The 22,768-nt window shown below is 35.5% G+C and overlaps 1 protein-coding gene across 6 annotated transcripts in view; it reads left to right on the forward strand.

The window, feature by feature from the left end:
• DLG2 (discs large MAGUK scaffold protein 2) overlaps positions 1 to 22,768 on the forward strand; it is a 1,224,822-nt gene that overhangs the window by 417,395 nt on the left and 784,659 nt on the right. For 4 of the 6 annotated variants that reach the window (XM_047070843.1, XM_047070844.1, XM_047070846.1 and 1 more), the window contains exon 1: positions 14,504 to 14,812. The exons of the other annotated variants lie outside the window; for them this stretch is intronic. In XM_047070843.1, the coding sequence (XP_046926799.1) occupies positions 14,504 to 14,812 (309 nt within the window). Of the gene's footprint in view, positions 1 to 14,503; positions 14,813 to 22,768 lie in introns of those variants that run through there. 6 annotated transcript variants of the gene reach the window in all.

Genomic DNA, 22,768 nt, shown 5'->3' on the forward strand with positions numbered 1-22,768 from the left:
TAAGATCAAATGAAATACCTATATTTGGGATATACTGTATGTACTGAATAAGTGATTGATATGCTGTTACTAGTGATGATGTTATTTAGTACCTGGCCCAGGAGCAGAATGCCCTGCCCAAAAATAGGAGTGAAGTTTAGGCCCAATAGGGAATCTTGACATTTAAGTAAAATCAATTGACCTTTATTAACTGCCTGTACATAGGCACTGCAGAATTTTTAAATGTCATCCTCTGGAACTTATAATTTGAGTGAAGAGGAAGATGAGGAGGAGGAAGAAGAGGAGGAAGAAGATGATAAATTTAAGCTTGTTATGCATTATGTGCCAGACACTTTACTATATACTTTTCAGAGATTAATTCATGTTACCTCATATCAATCCTATGAGATAGGAACTTTTATCAACCTTATTTTATATATGAAGAAACCAAGACACAGGTTAAGGAACTTGCTCAAATCCAGAGCAAGTAATGGTCACATTTGAGATATGTTCTCAGAAATCTGGCTCCAGAGCCCATACCTCGTCTATTATGAATGGGAGAAAAATAGTGCATAAGTGCTATACAAAGCTTTGTCACATCATTCAACAATAAGGAAAAAAATTTTCTAAATGAGGGGGAAATTCCATCAGACTTCAAATATTTATGCAGCAATGAAATGTGCTCAGCTCCTAGGTGGTCACCGAAAAGAGCTCTTAGGGCAAGGAAGAAGGTGCTTGTCCCAGCCTTTGAATAGGTAGTGGAAATAGAATTAATATAACAGTCTGCCTTTAGAGGCCAGCCTTCTGATTACTCTCTATTTGGCAAAGAATTATTGAAAGAATACGTAATTGAGGAAATAAGCCCCAAAGATCGCCATGCCACGCTCTATCTTGTTGGGGTTAAAAATGGTAATAAACCTACATGTGTATAATAATAATATATTAAATTTGTATTTAATTGTCATTTCGGAGGTATTGTGATTAAACCTAAAGATGGTGACAGGGCATCACTGATCAGCTATGCTTTGGGCAGAACCAAGGATGGTCTTGTGGACTTTTTAGTCCACCATCAATTTTACAAATGGGGTCATTAAAATTTAACAAGTTACAGTAACATGTCTAAGATGAGATTGCTAGTTAGTGACAGAACTGGAGCTAGACCATATTTCCTAAACCCAAGTCCCATATTTTCCAAGTTTAATCAAGAACTTTTTACAGGACAATACTAATTATATTATGAGGCAATACCAAGAGGGTGCAAATGTACAAATACAAGATAATCTTTGCTCTTGAGAAGCCTATAATCTACTAAGAAAGACAAATATATAATATAATATATATTTTATATATTATAAATTATAATATAATTTATAATTATATACACATATAATTATAAAACTCACCACAATGGGGCAAGTTCAATAGCAGGAGTGACCCCACATGTTGTCCCTCCATGTCTCCCTTTCATCACTCAGCACATCTGTTCTTTCAAGGTCTTTCTGCTCTGCTAAATTGCTGACCTTTCTACAGTTGAGTACTTTATCTCCATGTTAGTTCTTGGTACAGAATAGGCATTCAATAAATATTTATTGAATTAAATGGAAAAAAAACACAAAAGCAAAATAATGTAGAATCAGAGAGGAAGAGAGGATTAATTAAATGTGAATTTGAGATAGACAGGCCCAAGCAAAGCCAATTAGGTAAAACTTTGCTAAAATGTCAAGTCTTCAATGAGAGGAAATCATTCAGCTGGAAGAAGGCCTGTCATTTCTATTAATCCATACCTCTGCCTTTAGGCCAATCCACAGATGAATTCCCTCTGACAAGTCAGAATCTGGCTTATTTTTAATGCAGAAGGTTTTTTAGACCTTTTGATAAATTTAGAAACTATCTATTACAAATCATTTATCAGAAAAATAAGAGCACGTATAACTTAGACAAAGAAAGAATCTAGCTCATGGTTCTCCTTAAAATTCTGGGTGTGACAGCTCCAAAATTCAGGTAGCCTGCCTCAAGGGGAGCTCAGTGGTGTGTGTCCAACTGTCCAGTCAGAGGAAGGGTCTTTTCTATGTATTCCAGTTTGATTCTGTGCATAGCATTACTCAACCTGACTCTGTTTTATCTTTCTTGAGAGATTTCTTTCCTCAGTTTGTGACTGTTGGCTCCCTCCTTTTCTTTCTTCTTTGTTTTCCCTTTTTAATTTCCTTCCTTTGTTGCTTGCTTCCTTCTTTTTTATTCCTCCCCTTCCTCTGTCTCTCGTTTCTTCAGTTATGAGTCACTGCCATAACATTATTTTTGAAGATTTCATTAATCATGCTTTTCCTCCCTCATGAAACTCAGCACAGGGGATGACATGTGCCTTTGCCTAGCCTAGGGACTCCACACTCTTCCCACATTACCTTGTATGCTCCTAGAAACCAGAAAAGAGTCTGTAGAGCATCCAGTATTGGAAGAGTGGGAGAGACCAGCCCTTGGAAAAAACACAGCCAGGATGTTACACATGTTAGGTTCCCAAGAATATGATTGAGAGGCAATAGTCCTCCCCCTAATTTAAATCAATAGACTTTAAATATTTAAATTAACTTTCAAGTTAATTAATGCTTGAACCTGGTCATATTGATTGATGCCTTATATGTACTAAGTTCAGTGTTCAGTGCAATAGTTTCTATATAAGAACTAAAGGTTCTTTAGTTAAAAGACAAAAGTATAAAGATTAACTATAACTATAGCTGTGTTAATGAATGCATAATATAAAAAGATGTGATTTGTATCAACGACTGTGTGGAAGAAGTAAAAGTGTAGGGATTTGTATACAGTTGAAGTTAAATTGTTATTACCTTATCACTTTTAAGTACATGATTATAACTACAAGATGTTTTATGTAAGCCCCATAATAACCACAGAGAAAATACCTATAGAGGATACACAAGAGAAAATGAGAAAGGAAAAACAGCACATGACACCACCAAAAAAAGAAAAAACACTGAAACACAAAAGAAGACTATAAGAAACGGGGTGCAAAAAAGTTAAAAACAAGCAGAAAACAATTAGCAAAATGGCAATAGTAAGTCCTTCTCTATCAATAATTTACTTTAAAAGTAAATGGGTTAAACTGTACAATCAAAAAACAGAGTGGTTTAATGGATTAAAATAAGGCTAAACTGTATGCTGCCTAAAAGAGACTCATTTTAGATTTAAGGACATAATAGGCTAAAAGTAAAAGGATAAAAAAAGATATTCCATGCAAATGATAACCAATAGGGACAGAAGTGGCCATACTTATACTGGACAAAATACACTAAGTCAAAAACTATCAAGAGAAACAAAGAAATACCTAATATAGTGATAAAAGCATCATCAGGAAGAGATAGCAATCATAAATATATATATGCACCCCAGATCAGAGCATTCAAGTATAGCAAGCAAACTTTTACACAACTGAAAGGAAAAATACACAACAACACAATAATAGTAGGGGGTGTCAGTACCACACTTTCAACAATGCATAGAACATCCAGACAGAATATCAATGAGGAAACAGAGGAGTTGAACAACATCATAGACCAAAGGGACTTATCTGACATATAACAGAGAATTCCATCCAATAGCAGCAGAATATGCATTCTTGTCAAGTACACAAAGAACATTCTACAAGATAGACCACATGTTAGGTCACAAAATAAGTCTTAACACATTTAAAAAGATTAAAATTATACCAAATATATTTCCAAACTATAGCAGAATGAAACTAGAACACAGTGGCACACAAGGAAAACTGGAAAATTCACAAGTAAATTAAACACTGCATTCTTGACCAACCAATGGATCAAAGAAGAAAGCAAATTGGAAATTTGAAAATATCTTAAGGTTAAAATGAAGACACAACATACCATAAATGGGCTACAGAAAAATCAGTTCTAAGCAGAAAGTTTATAGTGATAAACTTTTACATTTAAAAAATGAAAAAAAAAAGTTCTCAAATAAACAACCTAATTTTATACCTCATGCAAATAAAAAAAAAGATCAAACTAAACTCAAAGTTAACATAAGGAAGAAAGTGTGAAGATTAGAACAATAATAAGCAAAATAGAAAATCAAGAAACAATAGAAAACAATCAATAAAACTAAGAACTGGTTCTTTGTAAGAGTAAACAAATTTGACAAACCTTTTAGTTATATTAACTAAGAAAGAGACAGAGATGACTCAAATAAAATAAAAAATAAAAGAGATTTTATAAGTGATGCCACAAAAGTTAAAAGTATAGGGACTGTGATGAACAGTTACACAACAACAAATTGGATAACCAAGTATAAATGAATTCATAGGAACATACAACTCACAAAGACTGAGTCATGAAGAAATGGAAAATCTGAACAGATGCTATAACTAGTAAGGAGATTGAATCAATAATTAAAACTTCCCAACAACAACAAAAAACCCAGGATGAGATGGCTTTACTAGTGAAATCTAACAAGCATTTGAGGAGGAATCAATGCCTATCTATCTAAAACTCTTCCAAAAAATTGAAGAGGATGGAACACTTTCAGACTGATCTTATGAGGCCAGCATTACTTGGATATCAAAGCCAGGAAGAGATACCACAAGAAAAGAAAATTTTAGGCCAATATCCTTGATATGTACATGTAGAAATTCTCCATAAAATACCAGCAAATTGATCTCAACATACATTAAAAGGGTCATACACCGTAAGTAAGTAGAATTTATCCCTGCGATGCAAAGGTAATTGAAGTACATTGAATGTGATATACCACATTGACAGAACAAAGGATAAAAATCACATGATTATCTCAAGAGATGCAGAAAGAACACTGACAAATTTCATCACTTTTTCATGATAAAATAACTTAACAAACAAGGGATAGAAGGAAGTTACCTCAACATAACGAAAGCTGTATATGAAAAATTCATTGCGAACATCTTACTCAATTGGGGAAAGCTAAAATATTTTAAGTTCAGGAAAAAGATAAGAATGTTCATTCTCAACGTTTCTACATAATGTTGTACTGGGAGTCATAACCAAGCAAAAGGCCAGAAAAACAAATAAGAAATAAGCAAAATTATCTCTGTCCACAGATAATATAATTTTATATGTAGAAAACCCCAAAGATCACACATACACACACACACACACACAAACTGTTAGACCTAATAAATTTAGCAGAGTTGCAAGATATAAAATCAATATATAAAATTAGTGTTTCTGTACATTAACAATTAGAAATTTGAATAGGAAATTTAGAACACAGTGTCATTTGGGGTGCCTGGGTGGTTCAGTCTGTTAAGCGTCTGAACCCAGCTCAGGTCATGATCTCATGGTTTGTGAGTCCCAGCTTCTCATCTGGCTCTCTGCTGTCAGTGCAGAGCTGGCTTCAGATCCTATGTCTCCCTCTCCCTGCCCCTCCCCGCCCCTCTTCTCTCTCAAAAATAAACATTAAAAATTAAAAAAAAATAAAAAGACAATATCATTTAAGCAGCGTCAAAAAGAATAAAATAACTAGGAATAAACTTAATGAAAGGATTGAAAGATTTGTACAATGAAAACTACAAAACACTGTTGAAAGAAATTGAAGAAGACACAAATATGTTTATAGATCAGAACACTTAACTTTTTTTATTAATTAAGATTTTATTTTAATTCTAAAACAGTTAACATACAGCATTATATTAGTTTCAGGTGTACAATATAGTGGTTCAACAATTCCATATATCACCCAGTGCTCATCATAACAGGTGCACTTCTTATTTCACCCCCCACCCCCACCCCACAACTACCTTCCCTTTGATAATCATCCATTTGTTCTCTTTGGTTAAGAGTCTATTTCTTGCATTCTCTCTTTCTCTCTCTTTTCCTTTGTGTGTTTGTTTCTTAAATTCCACATGACTGAAATCATATGGTATTTGTCTCTCTCTGACTTATTTTGCTTAGCGTTACACTCTTTAGCTCCATCATGTCATTGCAAATGGCAAAATTTCATTCATTTTTGTGGCTGAATAATATTTAATTGTATGTATATTCCACATCTTCTTTGTCCATTCATCTATCAACGGAAACTTAGTCTACTTCCATAATTTGGCTATTGTAATTAATGCTGCTATATATAAGTATGGGGGGCATGTATCTCTTTGTATTAGTGTTTTTGTATTTTGGGGATAAATACCCAGTAGTGTATTTACTGGATCATAGAGTAGTTCTACTTTTAACTTTTTGAGGAATCTCCCTAATATTTTCCAGTGTGGTTGCACCAGTTTGCATTTCCACCAACAGTGTAAGAGGGTTCCTTTTTCTTCACATCCTCATCAACACTTGTTTCTTGTGTTTTTGATTTTAGCCATTTTGACAGGTGTGAGGTGATATCTCACTGCAGTTTTGATTTGCATGAGCATCTTTGTGTCTGTTGGCCATCTGAATGTCTTCTTTAGGTAAACATCTGTTCATGTCTTCTGCCCATTTTTAATTGGGTTACTTGGTATTTTGGTGTGTAATAATTGTATCAATTCTTTATATATTTTGGATGCTAACCCTTTATTGGATATGTCATTTACCAATATCCCCTCCCATTCATTACAATACTTTTTAGTTTTGTTTATTGTTTCCTTTTCTTTGAAGAAGCTTTTTATTTTGATGTAGTACCAGTAGTTTATTTTTGCTTTTCTTTGCCTCAGGAGACACACCTAGAAAAATGTTACTATGGCCAGTGTCAGGGAAATTACTTTCTGTGCTGGAAGACAGAGTTTTAAAATGTTCATACTACTCAAAGAGACCTATGGATTAAATGCAATATCTGTAAATATATTTATGGAAATAGAAAAAAAAATACTAAAATTTATATGGAAATACAACAAAAACCTCTCAACTAGCCAAAACAGTCTCAAGAAAGAACAAAGACCACACCTGTTAATATGACCATTATCAAACCAATGAAACAAACAAACAAACAAACAAAAAAAACCAGAAAATCAGTGTTGGTGATGGTGTGGAGAAATTGGAACCCTTGGGCACTGTTGGTGAGAATGTAAAATGGCTCAGCTACCTTGGAAAATAGTATTGAGGTTTCTCAAAAAATTAAAAATAAAAGTACCACATATCATATATGATATAACATATATACCATATATTGAACTGCCCCATTTATGGCTATTTATACAAAAAATTAAATTATAATCTCAAAGAGATATTGAAGCCATATTCACATTTGGCAAATGGTAGAAACAACCTAAATAAAAATTGACAGATGAATGTACAAATTGTGGTATATACATTCAATGGAATATTATTCTGCTGTAGAAAGGAAGGAGCTCCTATCATTATGTGACAACATGGATAAAACTTGAGGGCATTATGCCAAATGAAATATGTTAGTCACAGAAGGATAAATACTACATGTTTGCATATTATATGAGGTATCTAAAGTAGTGAAATTCATAGATGTAGAAAACAGAGTGGTGGTTGCCAGGGGCTTGGGAGGAGGTGGGAGGAATTGTTCAGTGAGCATAGAATTTTAGTCTTACAAAATGAAAAAGTTCTAGAGAGCTCTACAGTATGCTTAGAGGTAACAATACTATACTATATACTCAAAAATTTGTTAGAAGGATAGATCTCATATTGTGTATTTTTACCACAATTAAAAAAAGAACTAAAAAGGATACTTGTTACGAATACTAGTGCTGTTGATTTTTTAACTTTCTAATTTGATTGGTGGGAGGAAGAGGAGATGTCATCTTGCCTTTTTGCTCTCTGATACACACTTTTAGTATCTTCTGAAATCACTTTACCTTTTGAACTATAACATTTTTAACATGTTTAATGCTTATTTATTTTGAGAAAGAGAGAGAGAGCAGGGGAGGGGCAGAGAGAGAGGGAGACAGAGAATCCCCAAGCAGGCTCCAAGTTGTCAGCACAGAGCCCAAAGCAGGCCATCCAGATGCCCCTGGACTATATCATTTTAAGAGGAACATGACTTTGGTGGTTGGAGTTTAGAATCCTCTCCCTGCTTTACCACTGGCTGGCCTTTGACTTGGAGAACTCCTCTATCTTTTGCACTCTCTCACTCTAAAGGGAGAACAATTTGAAAAGACCTGAGAGAAAAGCCCAGCTGTCAGGAAGTACAGCTTTTTTTTTTCTTTTTTAACGTTTATTCATTTTTGAGAGACAGAGCATGAGTGGGGGAGGGGCAGAAGGAGACACAGGAGTTGGGGAGAGAGAAGGAGATACAGAATCTGAAGCAGGCTCCTGGCTCTGAACTGTCAGCATGGGGCCCAATGTGGGGCTCGAACTCTGGGAAATCATGACCTGAGCTGAAGTCAGAAGCTTAACAGATTGAGCCACCCAAGCACCTCTGGAAGTACAGCTTTTATGAATGGATATCTTGCTAAAATAAATCAGAAGCTGTTTCAAGGCACCTGAGTGGCTCAGTCAGTTAAACCTCCACCTCTTGATTTGGGCTCAGGTCGTGATCTCATGGTTCATGAGTTCAGAGCCCTTGTGGGCTCTGCACTCATGGCGTGGCACCTGCTTGGATTCCCTCTTTCTCTGCCCCTTCCCCATTCATTTTCTCTCTTTCTCTCCCTCTCAAAAATAAATCTATAAGCTTAAAAAATATTCTTAAACAAAACAAGCTGTTTGAATTTCTTAGCATTAGAAGACCACTACGAATTTCTTTAAAAAAAAATGTGTTAATATAATTAGGCTACTCAGCCACAGTGAATGTTTCACTTAAATGCTGACCTAAAGAGCACACTATATTTCTATTTGTTTGTTTGTTTTTAGGTCCAAAGTGTTTATTCACTTTAAATTGGGAAGTAGAGGGGCGCCTGGGTGGCGCAGTCGGTTAAGCGTCCGACTTCAGCCAGGTCACGATCTCGCGGTCCGTGAGTTCGAGCCCCGCGTCGGGCTCTGGGCTGATGGCTCAGAGCCTGGAGCCTGCTTCCGATTCTGTGTCTCCCTCTCTCTCTGCCCCTCCCCCGTTCATGCTCTGTCTCTCTGTCTCAAAAATAAATAAAAAACGTTAAAAAAATTAAAAAAAAATAAATTGGGAAGTAGAACCCGGACCAAGATGCCTATGTTGATGACCACTAAAAGATAATTCTATCTTCTTTCTTGTTTATTTTAATAAATACTAAACATTTACTTTGTGCTTGGCTCAGAGGATACAGATGCACAAAAGAGATCCCTCTCCCTTCCCTAATGGGCATTACTTACATTTTTTGGGGAAAAAGGGCACAAAACAAATAATAGTATAATTATTGTTTTTAATATAATTGTTGTTAAGTGTTGTAGTAAACAAGTACAGGGTGACAGATGAGTGCTTGGTGGGAAGATGATCTGGTATGTTCTCGAACAGGTGAGGACAGTGTCCTGGGAATGCCTCTTGAAAAGGTGACATTTAAGTTGAGCCCTAGAGAGTAGGGAGGACTCCAGAATTTCTGAATAGAAGAGGCTTATGGATGGCAAGCTAGTAGGATGGAAGGGTCTAGGAGCCTTCTTTCGGGGCTGTGTTGCATAGTAAGCCCACTTTTAGACTGTGCTATTTGTTTACTTGGGTAGCTTTTGGGAGGTTGTCTCTTCATGCACCTTGGAAAGGTAAGCAGGAATGAATTACGATAAAACTGTGGCAAGGGGAAGGGAGCATGTGCAGTGGCCACAAGGTGGGACCAAGGGTAGGTATTCAAGGCCCGTGTTGTTGAATGGTAGGAGAAGGGGTGAGGCACAGGTTAGACAGGTGAAAGCAGCAGAGGCCAGGTCACACAGGGCATGATTAAGGATCTTATAAGCTACTTTAAAGATTGTGCTCTCTGTAGGGATAAAGATCCGAGAGAATGGGACTTTATTGACAGCTGTCAAGTAGGGTAGGACTTGATCATTTTCACAATTTAGAAGTCTCTCTTGCCACTGTGTGAGAATGTATAGGAGTAAGGGTGGATGCCAGAGCCCAGTTAGGAAGCTGTTTCACCAGGTGTACAGAAAACTGATGCTAGCTTGGATGGGGGTGGTCATCATGGTGATTGAGAGAAATAGACAAATGTGAAAGATATTTGCACAGACACATGTATGAACAGAGTAGAGCACAACTGAATAGGCCAGAGGGATTTGGAAAGCTTCAGAGAAGTGACACCAGTTTAATCTTGAAGGATGAGAACAAATTCCTATAGTCTGTCAGTTAGATTCAATTGCTAAAATATGTAAATTATAAATGATCATTAGTTTTTTTTAGTATTCCTTTCAGATTCTCTAAGAAATGTCACATAACTTGTGTTCTTATTTCTCTAATAGTGTTCCTGCATGTGTTAGAATATAATAAGTCTGCATTTCCTAAAAACAGTTTTCTAATTTAGCCTTATTGTCAATTAAGACTGATTCCCTCTTCATCAACACCCATACAAATCCAAGTATATTAGTGAAAATTTGGGACATATTGAAACTTTATTCTACTTACTAAATCCTCAGTCCATGTTAAATCTCTATAGCAATTTGGTGTGTGCCTTTCCACACTGTTAATTCTTGTTTGTTTCTGCCTTGTAAGAATTATAATTAAATTGACTTAAGTATTTTGGAAATAATTTTAGATCCTGAAATACTTTAAATATTCTGGCTTCTCTTTTGCTTTGAAAGGCGAACATGGTTGGGTCTAGAGATTGTCTAGGCTGAAGGTTATTAGATGTAGAAGAATATTAGCTAGCATTTATAACATCTCCAGTCTGCAGCCACAGGAATGGACTGTGCACAGTTTTCAAATCAAGAAAAATTGTATCTAATACCTTATACTATTTTGTGATTATTTAACACATTACTTATAGCTCTACAGGGCTTATGGTACCCAGTCTTCCTTTAGCAAACCCTCAGCTCTTCTTTCATAATTAATATTTTCATTTCCCATATGCATAGAATGCCTGAAGGAAATTTTTTCTGGAAACAAAGTCTGCATAGTGCTTTAGTATGGCACAATTTATTTAGTAATTCATCTTTGCCAATTATTTTTTTATTAAACAAATCAAGCCAGATATTCGTTTTAAGCCCCTGCTTCAAAGCTAGTGGTTGTTCTCTGGAGTCAATGTCAGGTCAAAGGGAGGTCAATAAGATATATCTCATCTAGGCATTGTGTTGTGCACCATCTGCCCATGTTAAATCACAATGATAAGTAGGATGTGTACTTGTGCACCACTAATTCTTGTTTGGCCAGAATATCATGTCATCTCATGGTCATTACAATAGTCCAATTACAGTTGATCAAATTGAATTATCTTAATCAGTAGGTCTGTCTCATAGTACAGTGGGCTAGTTGGACATATTTATCTATTTAAGTGGTCTGTCATCAGACTGTGAAAGCCAAATGTCATGTTCAAAAAAGAAATAACTGGGGAGAACAGGGGAAGACAAGAGGCTGGATATATTTTACGTGTATTAAAGTGAAAAAATAATTTCAGTATAGTCTTGCAATAAGTTTAATGAAAGTTTTCTATGGTCTTTGAGATCTTTGGAGGAAGTAGCATTAGTTATGCAATTCATGATGTTTATTTCTCTGTACAGAAATGGCATAGTGAGGTTATTAAAACAAAAATTCTAGGGGCGCCTCGGTGGCTCAGTTGGTTAAGTATCCGACTCTTGGTTTAGGCTCAGGTCATGATCCCAAGGTCCTGGGATCGAGCCCCACTTTGGGTTCCATGCTGAGTGTGGAGCCTGTTTAAGATCCTCTTTCCCTCTTTCTCTCCTCCCCGCTCACTGCCTCTCCCCTGCTCATGCACATGCTCTCTCTGTCTAAAATAAAATAAAATAAAATAAAAAATCTATTTTCCTTGTAATGAGAAGAAATAGCTTATTCCAAACAACCCATTTATAACAGCGTTAGGTCCCTATAAAGATTTATAATATCTTTGTGTAGTGCCCAGCCAGGAGGTTTTCTGTATTGCTGCAAACTGCACCCACCATTACAAAATTTTAATGGATTCACGCTGACTCCTACACAGATTGATTCTCATACCTGAGAGGCAAATGGGTGAGAACAGGGCATGTTTTCCCTAAAGATGGCAATGGGCCTTTGAGCACTTATATCTGCCTGAAAAACTAGAGAAGCATCTATGGTTAGATAAGATGGGAGAGAGCCAAACTTATCACTTCTTGACATTCTCATTTGGGGGTGATAGTATTGCCATATCACATCAAGTCCTATTGTATAGCCATGCATCATGGTGACACTAGACAAATACAAGGTTCTCTGGGGCTTTATTTGACCTAGAAGTTCTTTCAGGCTCATTCCAAACAACCCAGCATAAAAAATGAAAGAGAGAGAGAAAGAGAGGAGTGAGAAGAGATATAGAGGGAGAGAGAAGAGAGTGAGAGGGAGAAGACAGAGAGAGGAGAGAGAAGGGAAGGGAAGAGATGTGGATGGTACTCTGCCCTTTTCCCCATAGAGCATCACATGATGATCTATTTGCCTCCATTTTACTGTTCTTAGATATTGATCTTAACTCCTGGATTCTCTTTCAGGAAGAAAGACCATTAATACCATTGTTATTTCCACCTAACAATTCAAGTCTTCATTTTTTTTTTTTTTTGGCAAATTTCCTTAACACCTCAAAACCAACACTACAGCTAACCTTAAAGGAATAATTTATGTTTTTGGAGCATTGCTGAACTAAATATTATTTTCAAAACATGTTAGCTCCTGCATGTCTCTTCCTTCTATATAAACATTCACCCAACCATTCATTCATCCATACAAAAAATATGTATTTATTAGAAGTCTGGTACGTGCTGGGCAGGAAGCGTGCTAGGTGCCTGGGGTAAAAACAAAAAATACATATTTATTAGAAGTCTGGTACGTGCTGGGCAGGAAGCGTGCTAGGTGCCTGGGGTAAAAACAAAAAGCAAACCAGGGCCTGCCCTTTGAACTTCCACATATGGGTCATCATTACTTAGCAAAGGTGTCTTGAATGCTTACATTGCCAGGCAAGTTACTTATAGCAGCCCCTGATGCTATAAGAGTTTGGAAAAGGACCATTTTGTGGAGATACACAGGAAGAGTAGATCCTACATCTTCCTTTCAGTTTTTGTGTATAAAAATGCTTTGTCCAGGGAGTTCTAGTGTTGAAAATTGTATATGTTATAATCCTAGCCCTTGAAATTAGAACCTTGCCAATCCAGTCAGAAATGAGGTCTATACTGCCCCAGCAGTGAGAAGGCGGATCTGTTGGTCTATAGATAAAAATTATATCTTGGGATTGTAGCATTTTTTTTTTTTTGGTGCTGTATAGATGGCAGCTTGTATCCCAGTCAAACCAAAATGGTTCCCTCAGGGATATGTGATAAGGATAGACATTTTGGCAACAAATATGGAAAGTTTCAAACATAATAAAAATTCTGTCGTAGTAATTAGCCTTTCTCTTTACTAAGCCATACTATGTATGGCTTCTGCAATCATACTAAAATTTTAGAACAATCATGTCTTCTCTGGAAGGCAATTGCTTTAAATTGGATAGATTTCACTCATTTTCCAGTAAAAGAATTTGAAAATTCTGTCTGTGGAAACCAAAATACTGGATGGCAGAGTTGGATGTGTCTTTCACTTTAAAATGCAGACTCTCTCTGTGGTGAATGTATTTGTTGTGGTAAAGTATTTGAAAGGAAATCCTCAGAATAATTTGGGGGAAGGAAAAACACTGTGTTAAAATAAGCCAACCCATAAGTTTTGAACTTTGAAAATTGCTTTATTTTGAACCAGAAAGAATTAATAATCATTCATAGCATAAAAAATGTATGTTTGGAATATAATACATAATCATGATCTAAAACAAATTAAACCTCCAAATTTTAAAGGACCCTAGTATAATGCTGTGATCTCAGTGATTTTTCTGAATGAATTAATATTGTTTAGAGTTAATATTGATGCCCTTATATAGTTACCTCATGATTTGCTCTGTGTCTTGGCAAATATCTCTCTAGGTAAGTGATTCCTGTAAATGTTAGAAATTCCTTTACAGGTTAACTTTCCCATCATTTTAAATTGTCCATGCTGTGTTATTTCAGTCTATATGCATCCTTTCCAGAACGAAGGGTCCTGCTAGTCTGATAAGAAGCTCTCTTTCCTGAGGTCTGTATTTTGTGTAGGGCTCATCTAGGAGACGGAAAAGCCAGAATGCCAAATTGCAAAGAGTATTCTTTACTGTGGGGCTCCATCCAAAAAGGGTTTGTAACACACTGTACAGTCTTGTAGCCCAGCTGTGTGGAGCATTGATTGCTTCTGCCTAGAGCAGGGATACTGTCAAGTTGCTCTGTGAGTTGAGTCATCTATTGACAAAGAGCTACCAGCCCGCAGATAATGCTGTGCGGAGCTGCTCTCGCTGCTCCCACGATGCACTGCTTATAGCAGCTGTCAAAGATACTGAGGGATCCACGGGAGGAAAAAAAAAAAAAAAAGACTTTTACAACTGCCTGGAAGAAAAGGGGTGTGAGGGAGGAGACATTCCTGTGCAGAGCTGACCAAAGGAAAGAGTAGGCATCAGGGCAGTATGAATGCATACCTCACCAAGCAACACGGCTGCAGCCGGGGGTCCGATGGGATGGATGCCGGCAGGAGTGCACCCACACTGATCAGGGATGCCCACTGCGCTTGTGGCTGGCAGAGGAACCCTCATGGGCTTGGGTACAATTCTCAGACCATGCCCTCCTCAGGACCAGGGGGCCCAGCTTCAAACAGGACCAAGCTGGTCACTTTGTGGGACAGTGTGCGGAAAAGCCCCCACAAGACGAGCGCTAAAGGCAAAGGGACTTGTGGGGAGCGTTGCGCCTGCCCACATGGTTGGTTCAGCCCAGCACAGGTGAGCCTTTTCCTTCTGACTTTCCCTTGACTATCGGAAGAAACTGAGAACAAGTTGTGTAAGGGTAGCATGGTTTGGAAACTTTGCTGAGTCCTCCTTGCTGACTGGGAGCGCCTGTTTGGAAAACGGTAGGCCTGGAAAACCTGTCATTTTCACAGGTGTTTGTGGGCTCACCTCTGGGTGGCCTGTGAAAGTCCGAAGATGCTGTGCTCAGTTTCTTTCAGTGACTTTTTCCCAAGTTCAACTTCTGTAGTCCTCAGATGATTTTACTGTGCTGCATCATTGGCTTTTAGCAGCAATTTAACTTCTAATCATTGTTAACTTTTCTGTACTGCCTAGCCTCATTGTTTTTGTTTTTGTTTTTAAGGGAGAGAAAAAAATGAACTTTAATCAAATACTTTCCACCTCTTTAATGATAAAAAGGCATTTATTTCTTCAGCTATGGAAAGTAGTGATTTAAATTATGCTTTTCTAATTTTACTCTCATAATACTGTATACCTTTTCAGTAATGGAGAAGAAAATTTGTTTATATGAAATAATTCATTTTACACACAAAGGGAATAATTGGGTGCAGACTACAGGATGATTACACTCAGAATACAATAATGAAACATTTTATTTATTCATAGAGTAGCAATAAAGTTATTTATATTAAAAACTATAATTCTCTTTCTTCTGTAATCTAGTTCTGAAGCAGATGTGCAGATTGCCTTAATTTAATTCCTAGCTTATTCTTGCCCCAAACTACTGGCATTTTATCAGAAATGAAATTGGTTCATTTTTCTCCTGTCCCCATCCAGAAGAGGTAAGACAACTTCCTGTAAATGCTGTAAAATTTAAATAAAGTGCACCTGTAATCACTGTCATAAATATAGGACAGTGATAGTTCTTAAATATCCATTGAGAAGGAGAAAAGCTGTTTTCAGGAAAAAAAAAAAGTCTTTTCTTGATTTTAATGTGATTTTACTATAATTGAGGAGTGGCTATTGATTACAAGTGAAATGGTATGATGGGAAAGGTGTAGAGAACATTCTAATTTTAATATTAGTTTTTTAAAAAGTACTTCTAAGAATATCATATATCACTAGGTCTTAATGATTGAGTTACATATATGTGGCTTTTGATGAATTAATATCATTCATCTCAGAATCTTGCTTTAAATGAAGAATATATTGTCATTTTAGCATTAAACTGGTTCAGCCTGAAATGGAGACTGACATTTGGAAACTCAATTATTTTTCAAAGTTAACATGAATTTCAAACTGAAAAAAAAAACAGTCTTGACAATTTTGAAGTCTCTATATATTCTTTAACAAATACATATGGTTTAAATGTCTTTAAATTATATCTCTTGTGTTGATTATGTTAAATTCTCAAGGCAAAGAAGACAAACACACATCTAGCTTATGGTTTTTGCACAGAGTAGAATTAGCCAACTGACATTAAAGTAGAAAAAGCAACTTGATTTATTGTCATAATTCTTTTTATCCAAGGTGTAATAAGATTTTCATTTCATAACTGATAATTTCTCAGCCCCAAAACAGTACATTATAATAACCATGCTCTAAAAATCTTGATACATTTTTCATCCATCAAGGGAAACTTTTCCCTTTCTTGCTTTTTAACAAAGTCAGCCTCCTACTTGCCTTAAATTTATAGCCATTTAATGCTTTAAAGGATTGAAATAGACTCTCTGCACTGATAATTAAGGATCTAGTGACATATGAGAAGGCAATGAATTAAGACAGCTACCATCTCCCATTCTTTTTCATACTTATTTCTATACATTTTCTCTTATTCACATATATTTTATTGTTGGCTAGGAAGAACAGTCCTCCAAATATTGGAATTAAAATACCATATCTTTTAGGGCCTTTAGTGTTGTGACACTCTTCTATCACCTGACCCTTCCTCCTTTTTACCACCTCAGTCCTATGAGAGTGCTATGCATAGATTTTAATATATGTTTTAAAATATCTCTATAATACCTAAATACTTGTACATATTAACATATTTTCATGTATTTATAGGTCTCTATATATGTATCTATATACACATATACATGTAGGCATGTATATACATATATACATATAAAAATTAAAGTTCTATATTATTATTTTCTTACCCAGAAAATACTAACTTGTTCTTCCAAAGGATGTTTTATTCTCTTCATATGAAGTACATTTCCTTTACTTCCTGTAGGTGTTCTAAAATGCTGATTTATGTGTATGTGTGTATATGTATACGTGTGTACATATATATGTGTACATGTGTATATGTGTGTACTCATTTACATATGCATCTATAGAATATGTCTAATATTTAAAATATACAGATATGTGTAAGTACTATACACCCTTATATACTCTAACAAAAGTAAGAGCATATGTGTGTGTATGTGTATGCATATGTGTCCATTAAAAGCCTAGTCTGTTTTGAGAATTTTATGATATGATACTGTTCTTACCCCTTAAATTAACTAAAGATATCCTGTGAAATACTGTGAAACAAAGGATGGAGGTTAATTATACTAAACATTACAATTCTTGATAAAGTAGAAAGGAGAAGAATGCGTGCTTTAGAATAACCTGGGGACCCACATATGGTATAGAACGTGCCTGAGGGCTGTTAAGTGTCTTGGAACTGAGATCCTGCTCTCAGAGATATTTGCTGTATTACGTGGAAATCAGCAGTGTGATTTCCAGCTGCTATAATAGAGGGCCATGGTAATGACTTGAGTTCCTCCCAAGGCTCTTTGCCAAACTCCTGTTATTTGGGGTGTTGTGTGCTAACAGGACACTGTCATTATGTTGTTCCTCAGCAAGACTAAAAAACAGCTTCTGTCCTTTCTCAAATAAGTTTTCATTCCATTTAAATCTGTAGAATTAATATAACCCTAATAATAGGTAAGAAAATGGAAAATTATAGTGTCCAGAAGTGAGTTCTAGAATGTACATCTAGGATAATAATGTTGGTCTTGGGTGAGGAGTGGGGAGAAACTGTCCATCATTGCATATGTGGCATTTCTCCCCAATTCAGATTGATCTGGGAAGGCAGCACAGAACAGTGGAGACTCAAAGGCCAGAGTTCTATGCATTTGTACTTCATTCATTCAGTCTTCATTTGTTTATTCAACTATCATTTCCTGACTGCTTAGTATGTGCTTCTCTATCAGGGCTGTGGATATAATAGTAAACAGTAAAATAGTAAATAGTAAAAAAAAAAAAAAAAAAAAAAAAAAGTAAATATAAATAGTAAGAAGGAAATCCTACCCCTACCATTGTGATGCTAATGGCCTACAGCCATATATAATCTGTAGTAAATATATCATTATATATACAGAATTATATAATCATAAATCACGAATTGGAAGTGAAACAAGTTCCATGGAGTTCTGCAAATTCCATAGTGGACATATATTCAGGAACCAGAGGAACCACAGAGGAGGAAGAGAGCAAGATAACTTTTAAGTATTCATTTATTTACTTATTTTATTTTATTTTTATGAAAAGATACAGTATATCTTTAAGCCTAGATTTTCTATTTTATAAAATGAGCATAAAAATAGAGTCTAACTCAGAATTTGTAGTGAGGAATGATTAACATAATAAGTGTAAGGCACTTAGAACAGTGCTTATAAGTCGTATGGGTTCAATAAATATTTGTAGAATGAATGAATAAGCGTGGAATAAAAGTTGGCTATTATTAACTTACTCCTTCATTTTTTCTGATTGTCTGGGAAGAGAAAGTGAATTAGTAAAGACTTCAAGAGGTAGTGATGCTTGGGCTGAATCGAACTGAACCTTGAAGTAATGTACATGTGTTTATCAAGTGAGCAAAGAGAGAGAAGCTTTTGGAGTAAAAATAACAAAAACAGAAACACCTGTAACACTCTGGTTGCTGTGTAGAACTACTCATAGATGCTCATAGTTCTGTTTGCCCAGAATGTTGGGCACTAGAGAGTAGGTTCTTCAAGAGCTGAGGCTAGAGACATGAACAGGGTTTGGACACACAGAGAGTCTGGTGGGCTTTGATGAGGACTTCACTGAACTGGCAGCACGGAGTCAGTCACTGCAGGATCCCAGTGTAACTGGTACTGCTACTCTCCATGTGTTAGACTGCATGGTCATTGAAACTTTCTGGGCCTCAGGTTGTCTGTTTCTAAGAAAACTAATTTTCCCCAAATTAACTCCTATATCTCTTCCAATACTACTCTCTGTCAACTGACACCCATTAATTAATGGGAAGCACTTTGAAAAAGATTTATGCTTTAAAGCCAGACAAGCCTAAGTTTAAATTTCCTAGCTCTGTGTGACCTCACTTCCTTAACCTCTTTAAGACTCATTTGTCTCCTTCTGTAAAACTTAGGATAATAAAATTATATTATGGGAAATGTACTAAGAATTGAAAATACTGTACTCTATATAAAGGAGCCCAGCATGGTGCTTAGAACGTAGGAATTGTTCAATAAGTGGTATTTATTATTACTAATGATATCTAAATTATGCTTTTCTAACCTGAAGAACTTATAGTCCATCAAATTTATTATCAGTATTGTAGTCCTTTATTAGAATTTCTCCTTTGTTCAGTAAATTTTTTGATGTCTTATAATGATGAAGGTTAGGTTAGGCAACTGTCCAGAAACATTTGGCACAGTACCACATGATGATGGGATGACATTTTACCTTTCAGTGTTCTCAGAGATTCACAAAATGCACACTACCAAAAAATGTTTATATATCTGTCATATATATATGGCATATATATGTGTGTATGTATGTGTATAGATATATACATGTATATAATATATATAGTATATATTATATGTATATAATTGTATATATAATATATGTTATATATATATATATATATATATATAAATTGTGTGTGTATATCTGTATATTAGATTTTCTCAGAAACATTCTGCCAGAACAACTGTATTTGAAGCACTTATTCAAACTCTGTAAATCTTCCCTAAGTGTCCTTCTGCAACTCCTCCAGAAATAGCAATTTGCAGCAACTTGAGTGCAGAGAACCTTTTTGTCCAAGAAGTAGAGTTGCCCTAGGCTGAAATCTCAGGCTCAGCTTATGCCCAGCCAGAAAGATCTAACAGCTTGTTTTAACTCTGTAGCTGTTTCTACTGATTCCTCCCAGAAAGAGAACCCCTTACCAAGGAATAATAAGGCTTTTTAGTCTCTGGAAAATACCATTTGCCCCCAGGCAAAAGAAACAGAAGAGAATAAGAGATAATACAGGAGAAATTAAAGTTCTAGGCATTTTTTAAACAGACCTGAAGCTACATGGTCAGCACTTACGTCCCTACTTCTTCTGGATGCTGATGTGAGCAGAGCATTTTCTCTAGGGCTGGACAAGTAGAGACAAAGTACTGAGGTTGGGAAAGGAAAGAGCAAAGATGATAATATTTGTTGAATACTCACAATACCCATAATGTATGAAGCACTATGCTAAGGCTTTATGTTACTTATTTTTTAAATTCTCCCAACAAAATTAAGAGTGGTATTAAAATCCCCACTTTATAGATATGGGAATTAAAGCTAGGAGTAACTTTCTCATGATGGCACATCTGAAAAGGTAGAATTTGTTTCAAATGTAGGTCTATATGACCACCTTCCCCATTCCACCATATCTTACAGAAAGGCCTCTTTGAGGAATAATGGGAGGTAGAACACCCCAAGAGACCTTTTGAACTCTCTAATTTAACAGGAAATTTCCTTAAAGAATTGTAGTGTTGGGAGAACTGGCACTCCCTAGTAGAACCCTAGATTTCCCCATTCTGTTTCATTTTCTGGTCATGGGAACCCTGAGCTGATTGGACCTCTAAAGATGTCTCCTCTGTCTGATCAAGGTTAAGAATTGTGCTGATCTGAAGGAGCTGTTGTTGATTCTCACAGCACTGATACTTGCTCTTAGAAATACCTTGTGATCTGTGGTTATTTGCAAATTAGATTCAGTCTTACAACCTCTATAGTGAGGAATTGAGAACCATGTATTTTAAACTTAATACACATACATAACAAAGTACATGTAGACATTATCTTACACCCAAAAGCATTATTGTACATTGCTGAATGTTGTAAATCTCACACATTATCTACTTGTGTATTTATCATGCCAAGAATCAAATATCTTTCCTTAATACTACCATCTCCATCATCCATCCTCTTCCTTTTCTTGACATTGTTTGATCTGTTACAAATGTAGCCCCACCTGATTTTATTCTCCTCAATTCTCTAGACTACTTTGTTACATTCTTTTAATCTCCCAAAGGCATATGTGTGTGTGTGTGTGTGTGTATACACACACACATATATTCATATATATGTATATATATGTATATGTATATATGTATATGTGTGTATATATGTATATGTGTGTGTGTATATATATGTATGTGTATGTGTATGTATATATATGTATGTATATATGTATGTGTGTATGTATGTATGTATGTATATATATGTATGTATATGTATGTATGTATATGAAGCCTAAAAAAGTTAAAAGATTTCCTCAGGCTCATTCAGATTGTGGTAGACTTGGTCCATGTCTTTGAACTCAGAATTGAGTTACCTTTGTATTGTGTCAAGCTGCCCTCCTTCTCTAAGCCCTACCCTCCTCTTTATGAAGTTAATTATTGGAAGAACATTATTAAGCATGCAACTTGTTTGGTAATGCAGTGTTGGACATTATACAAAATTTATATTATATCTTATTTCTACTACTTCATAATTCAGAACAGCAGTCCCCAAGGAGATAGAAACAAGAGCCACTAGAAATAATTTTAGAATTGTATGGAGATACTTATGTATTGATAATGATTGGGAGGTAATACTGACATCTTGGAGAAGGGAGTCAGGGATGCTAGATGCACTGTAATGTGCAAAGAAGTTCTGTACAACAAAGAATCACCCCATATACTCCACAATTTTTAACATTCCACTGGACATTCATGAACATTTTTTTCAGTTTATGATTTTCTAAGTCTAAAGTCAAATTCAGTTTTACAAACAAATATGAAGTATTTTCTGCAGAAATTTAATAAGCATTAAATTTCTAGGAATGTAACTCCTCTGTAAATCAAGGAATCATTGCATTTTATTTTGTTAGGAATTTGGCAGAAGTTGACACCCATTTTGGAAAACCCCATCCTAATTCTGCTGCTCCTATATTGGTGTCACAGATATACCTCTCCTGTATTAGTCTACATTTGTAAATATCACCTGCAAATATGTAATCAAAGAGACTTGAGACTTCTTTTAATAGACTTAGAAACACATAAAATAGATCTCACAGATTTAATTTATAGGGTATTTTAAAAACATTTAATTTGACTGACATACCATATATTAATTTTTAAAATATTTTAGCATCCAATAATAAATATATTTTTTGAAAAGTAACTGAAATTATTTATTTTTTAGTTTTCTCTTGTTTTCAATACTACTCTGAAATTATCCCAGAGGTCATCTACACTCAACTTCCCTGTAAGCTCTTAGGTTGCTGAGTTGTTGTGTTGCTGTTTTTGTTGTTGTTGTTGCTTGTTTTTTTCAACCCATTCCCCATTTCTTAAAGGTTAGAGTTCCACAGTCTTTTGAAGCACTAGAAATCAAATGCATACCTTGTCATTGGAGAGAATTCCAAACAGAGATAAAGAGATAGGGATAGAGAAATGATAGATAAACTTCCTCAGTGGCCTGTGGTATATAAAACAGGGAATTATTTTGACACCAAAGTTATAAATAAGGGCCAATTTATTTTCAAAAATATCACTTTTATTAGCTTTCTCTGTTTGAACCATTGACACTTATGTTAGATTTTCTATATTTCAATTGAGGTTATTTCCTTTAATCTCTTATTATATACAACTAATCTGTTATTACTTCTACCAACACTAATGTTTAAATCTGGAATCCATCATATATGAGTTTTTTCTC

This window comes from Lynx rufus, unplaced genomic scaffold (assembly GCF_022079265.1).
Source record: "Lynx rufus isolate CCGP_SWC_20201006 ecotype Redwood Valley unplaced genomic scaffold, mLynRuf1.p SCAF_9, whole genome shotgun sequence".
Lineage (NCBI taxonomy): Eukaryota > Metazoa > Chordata > Mammalia > Carnivora > Felidae > Lynx > Lynx rufus.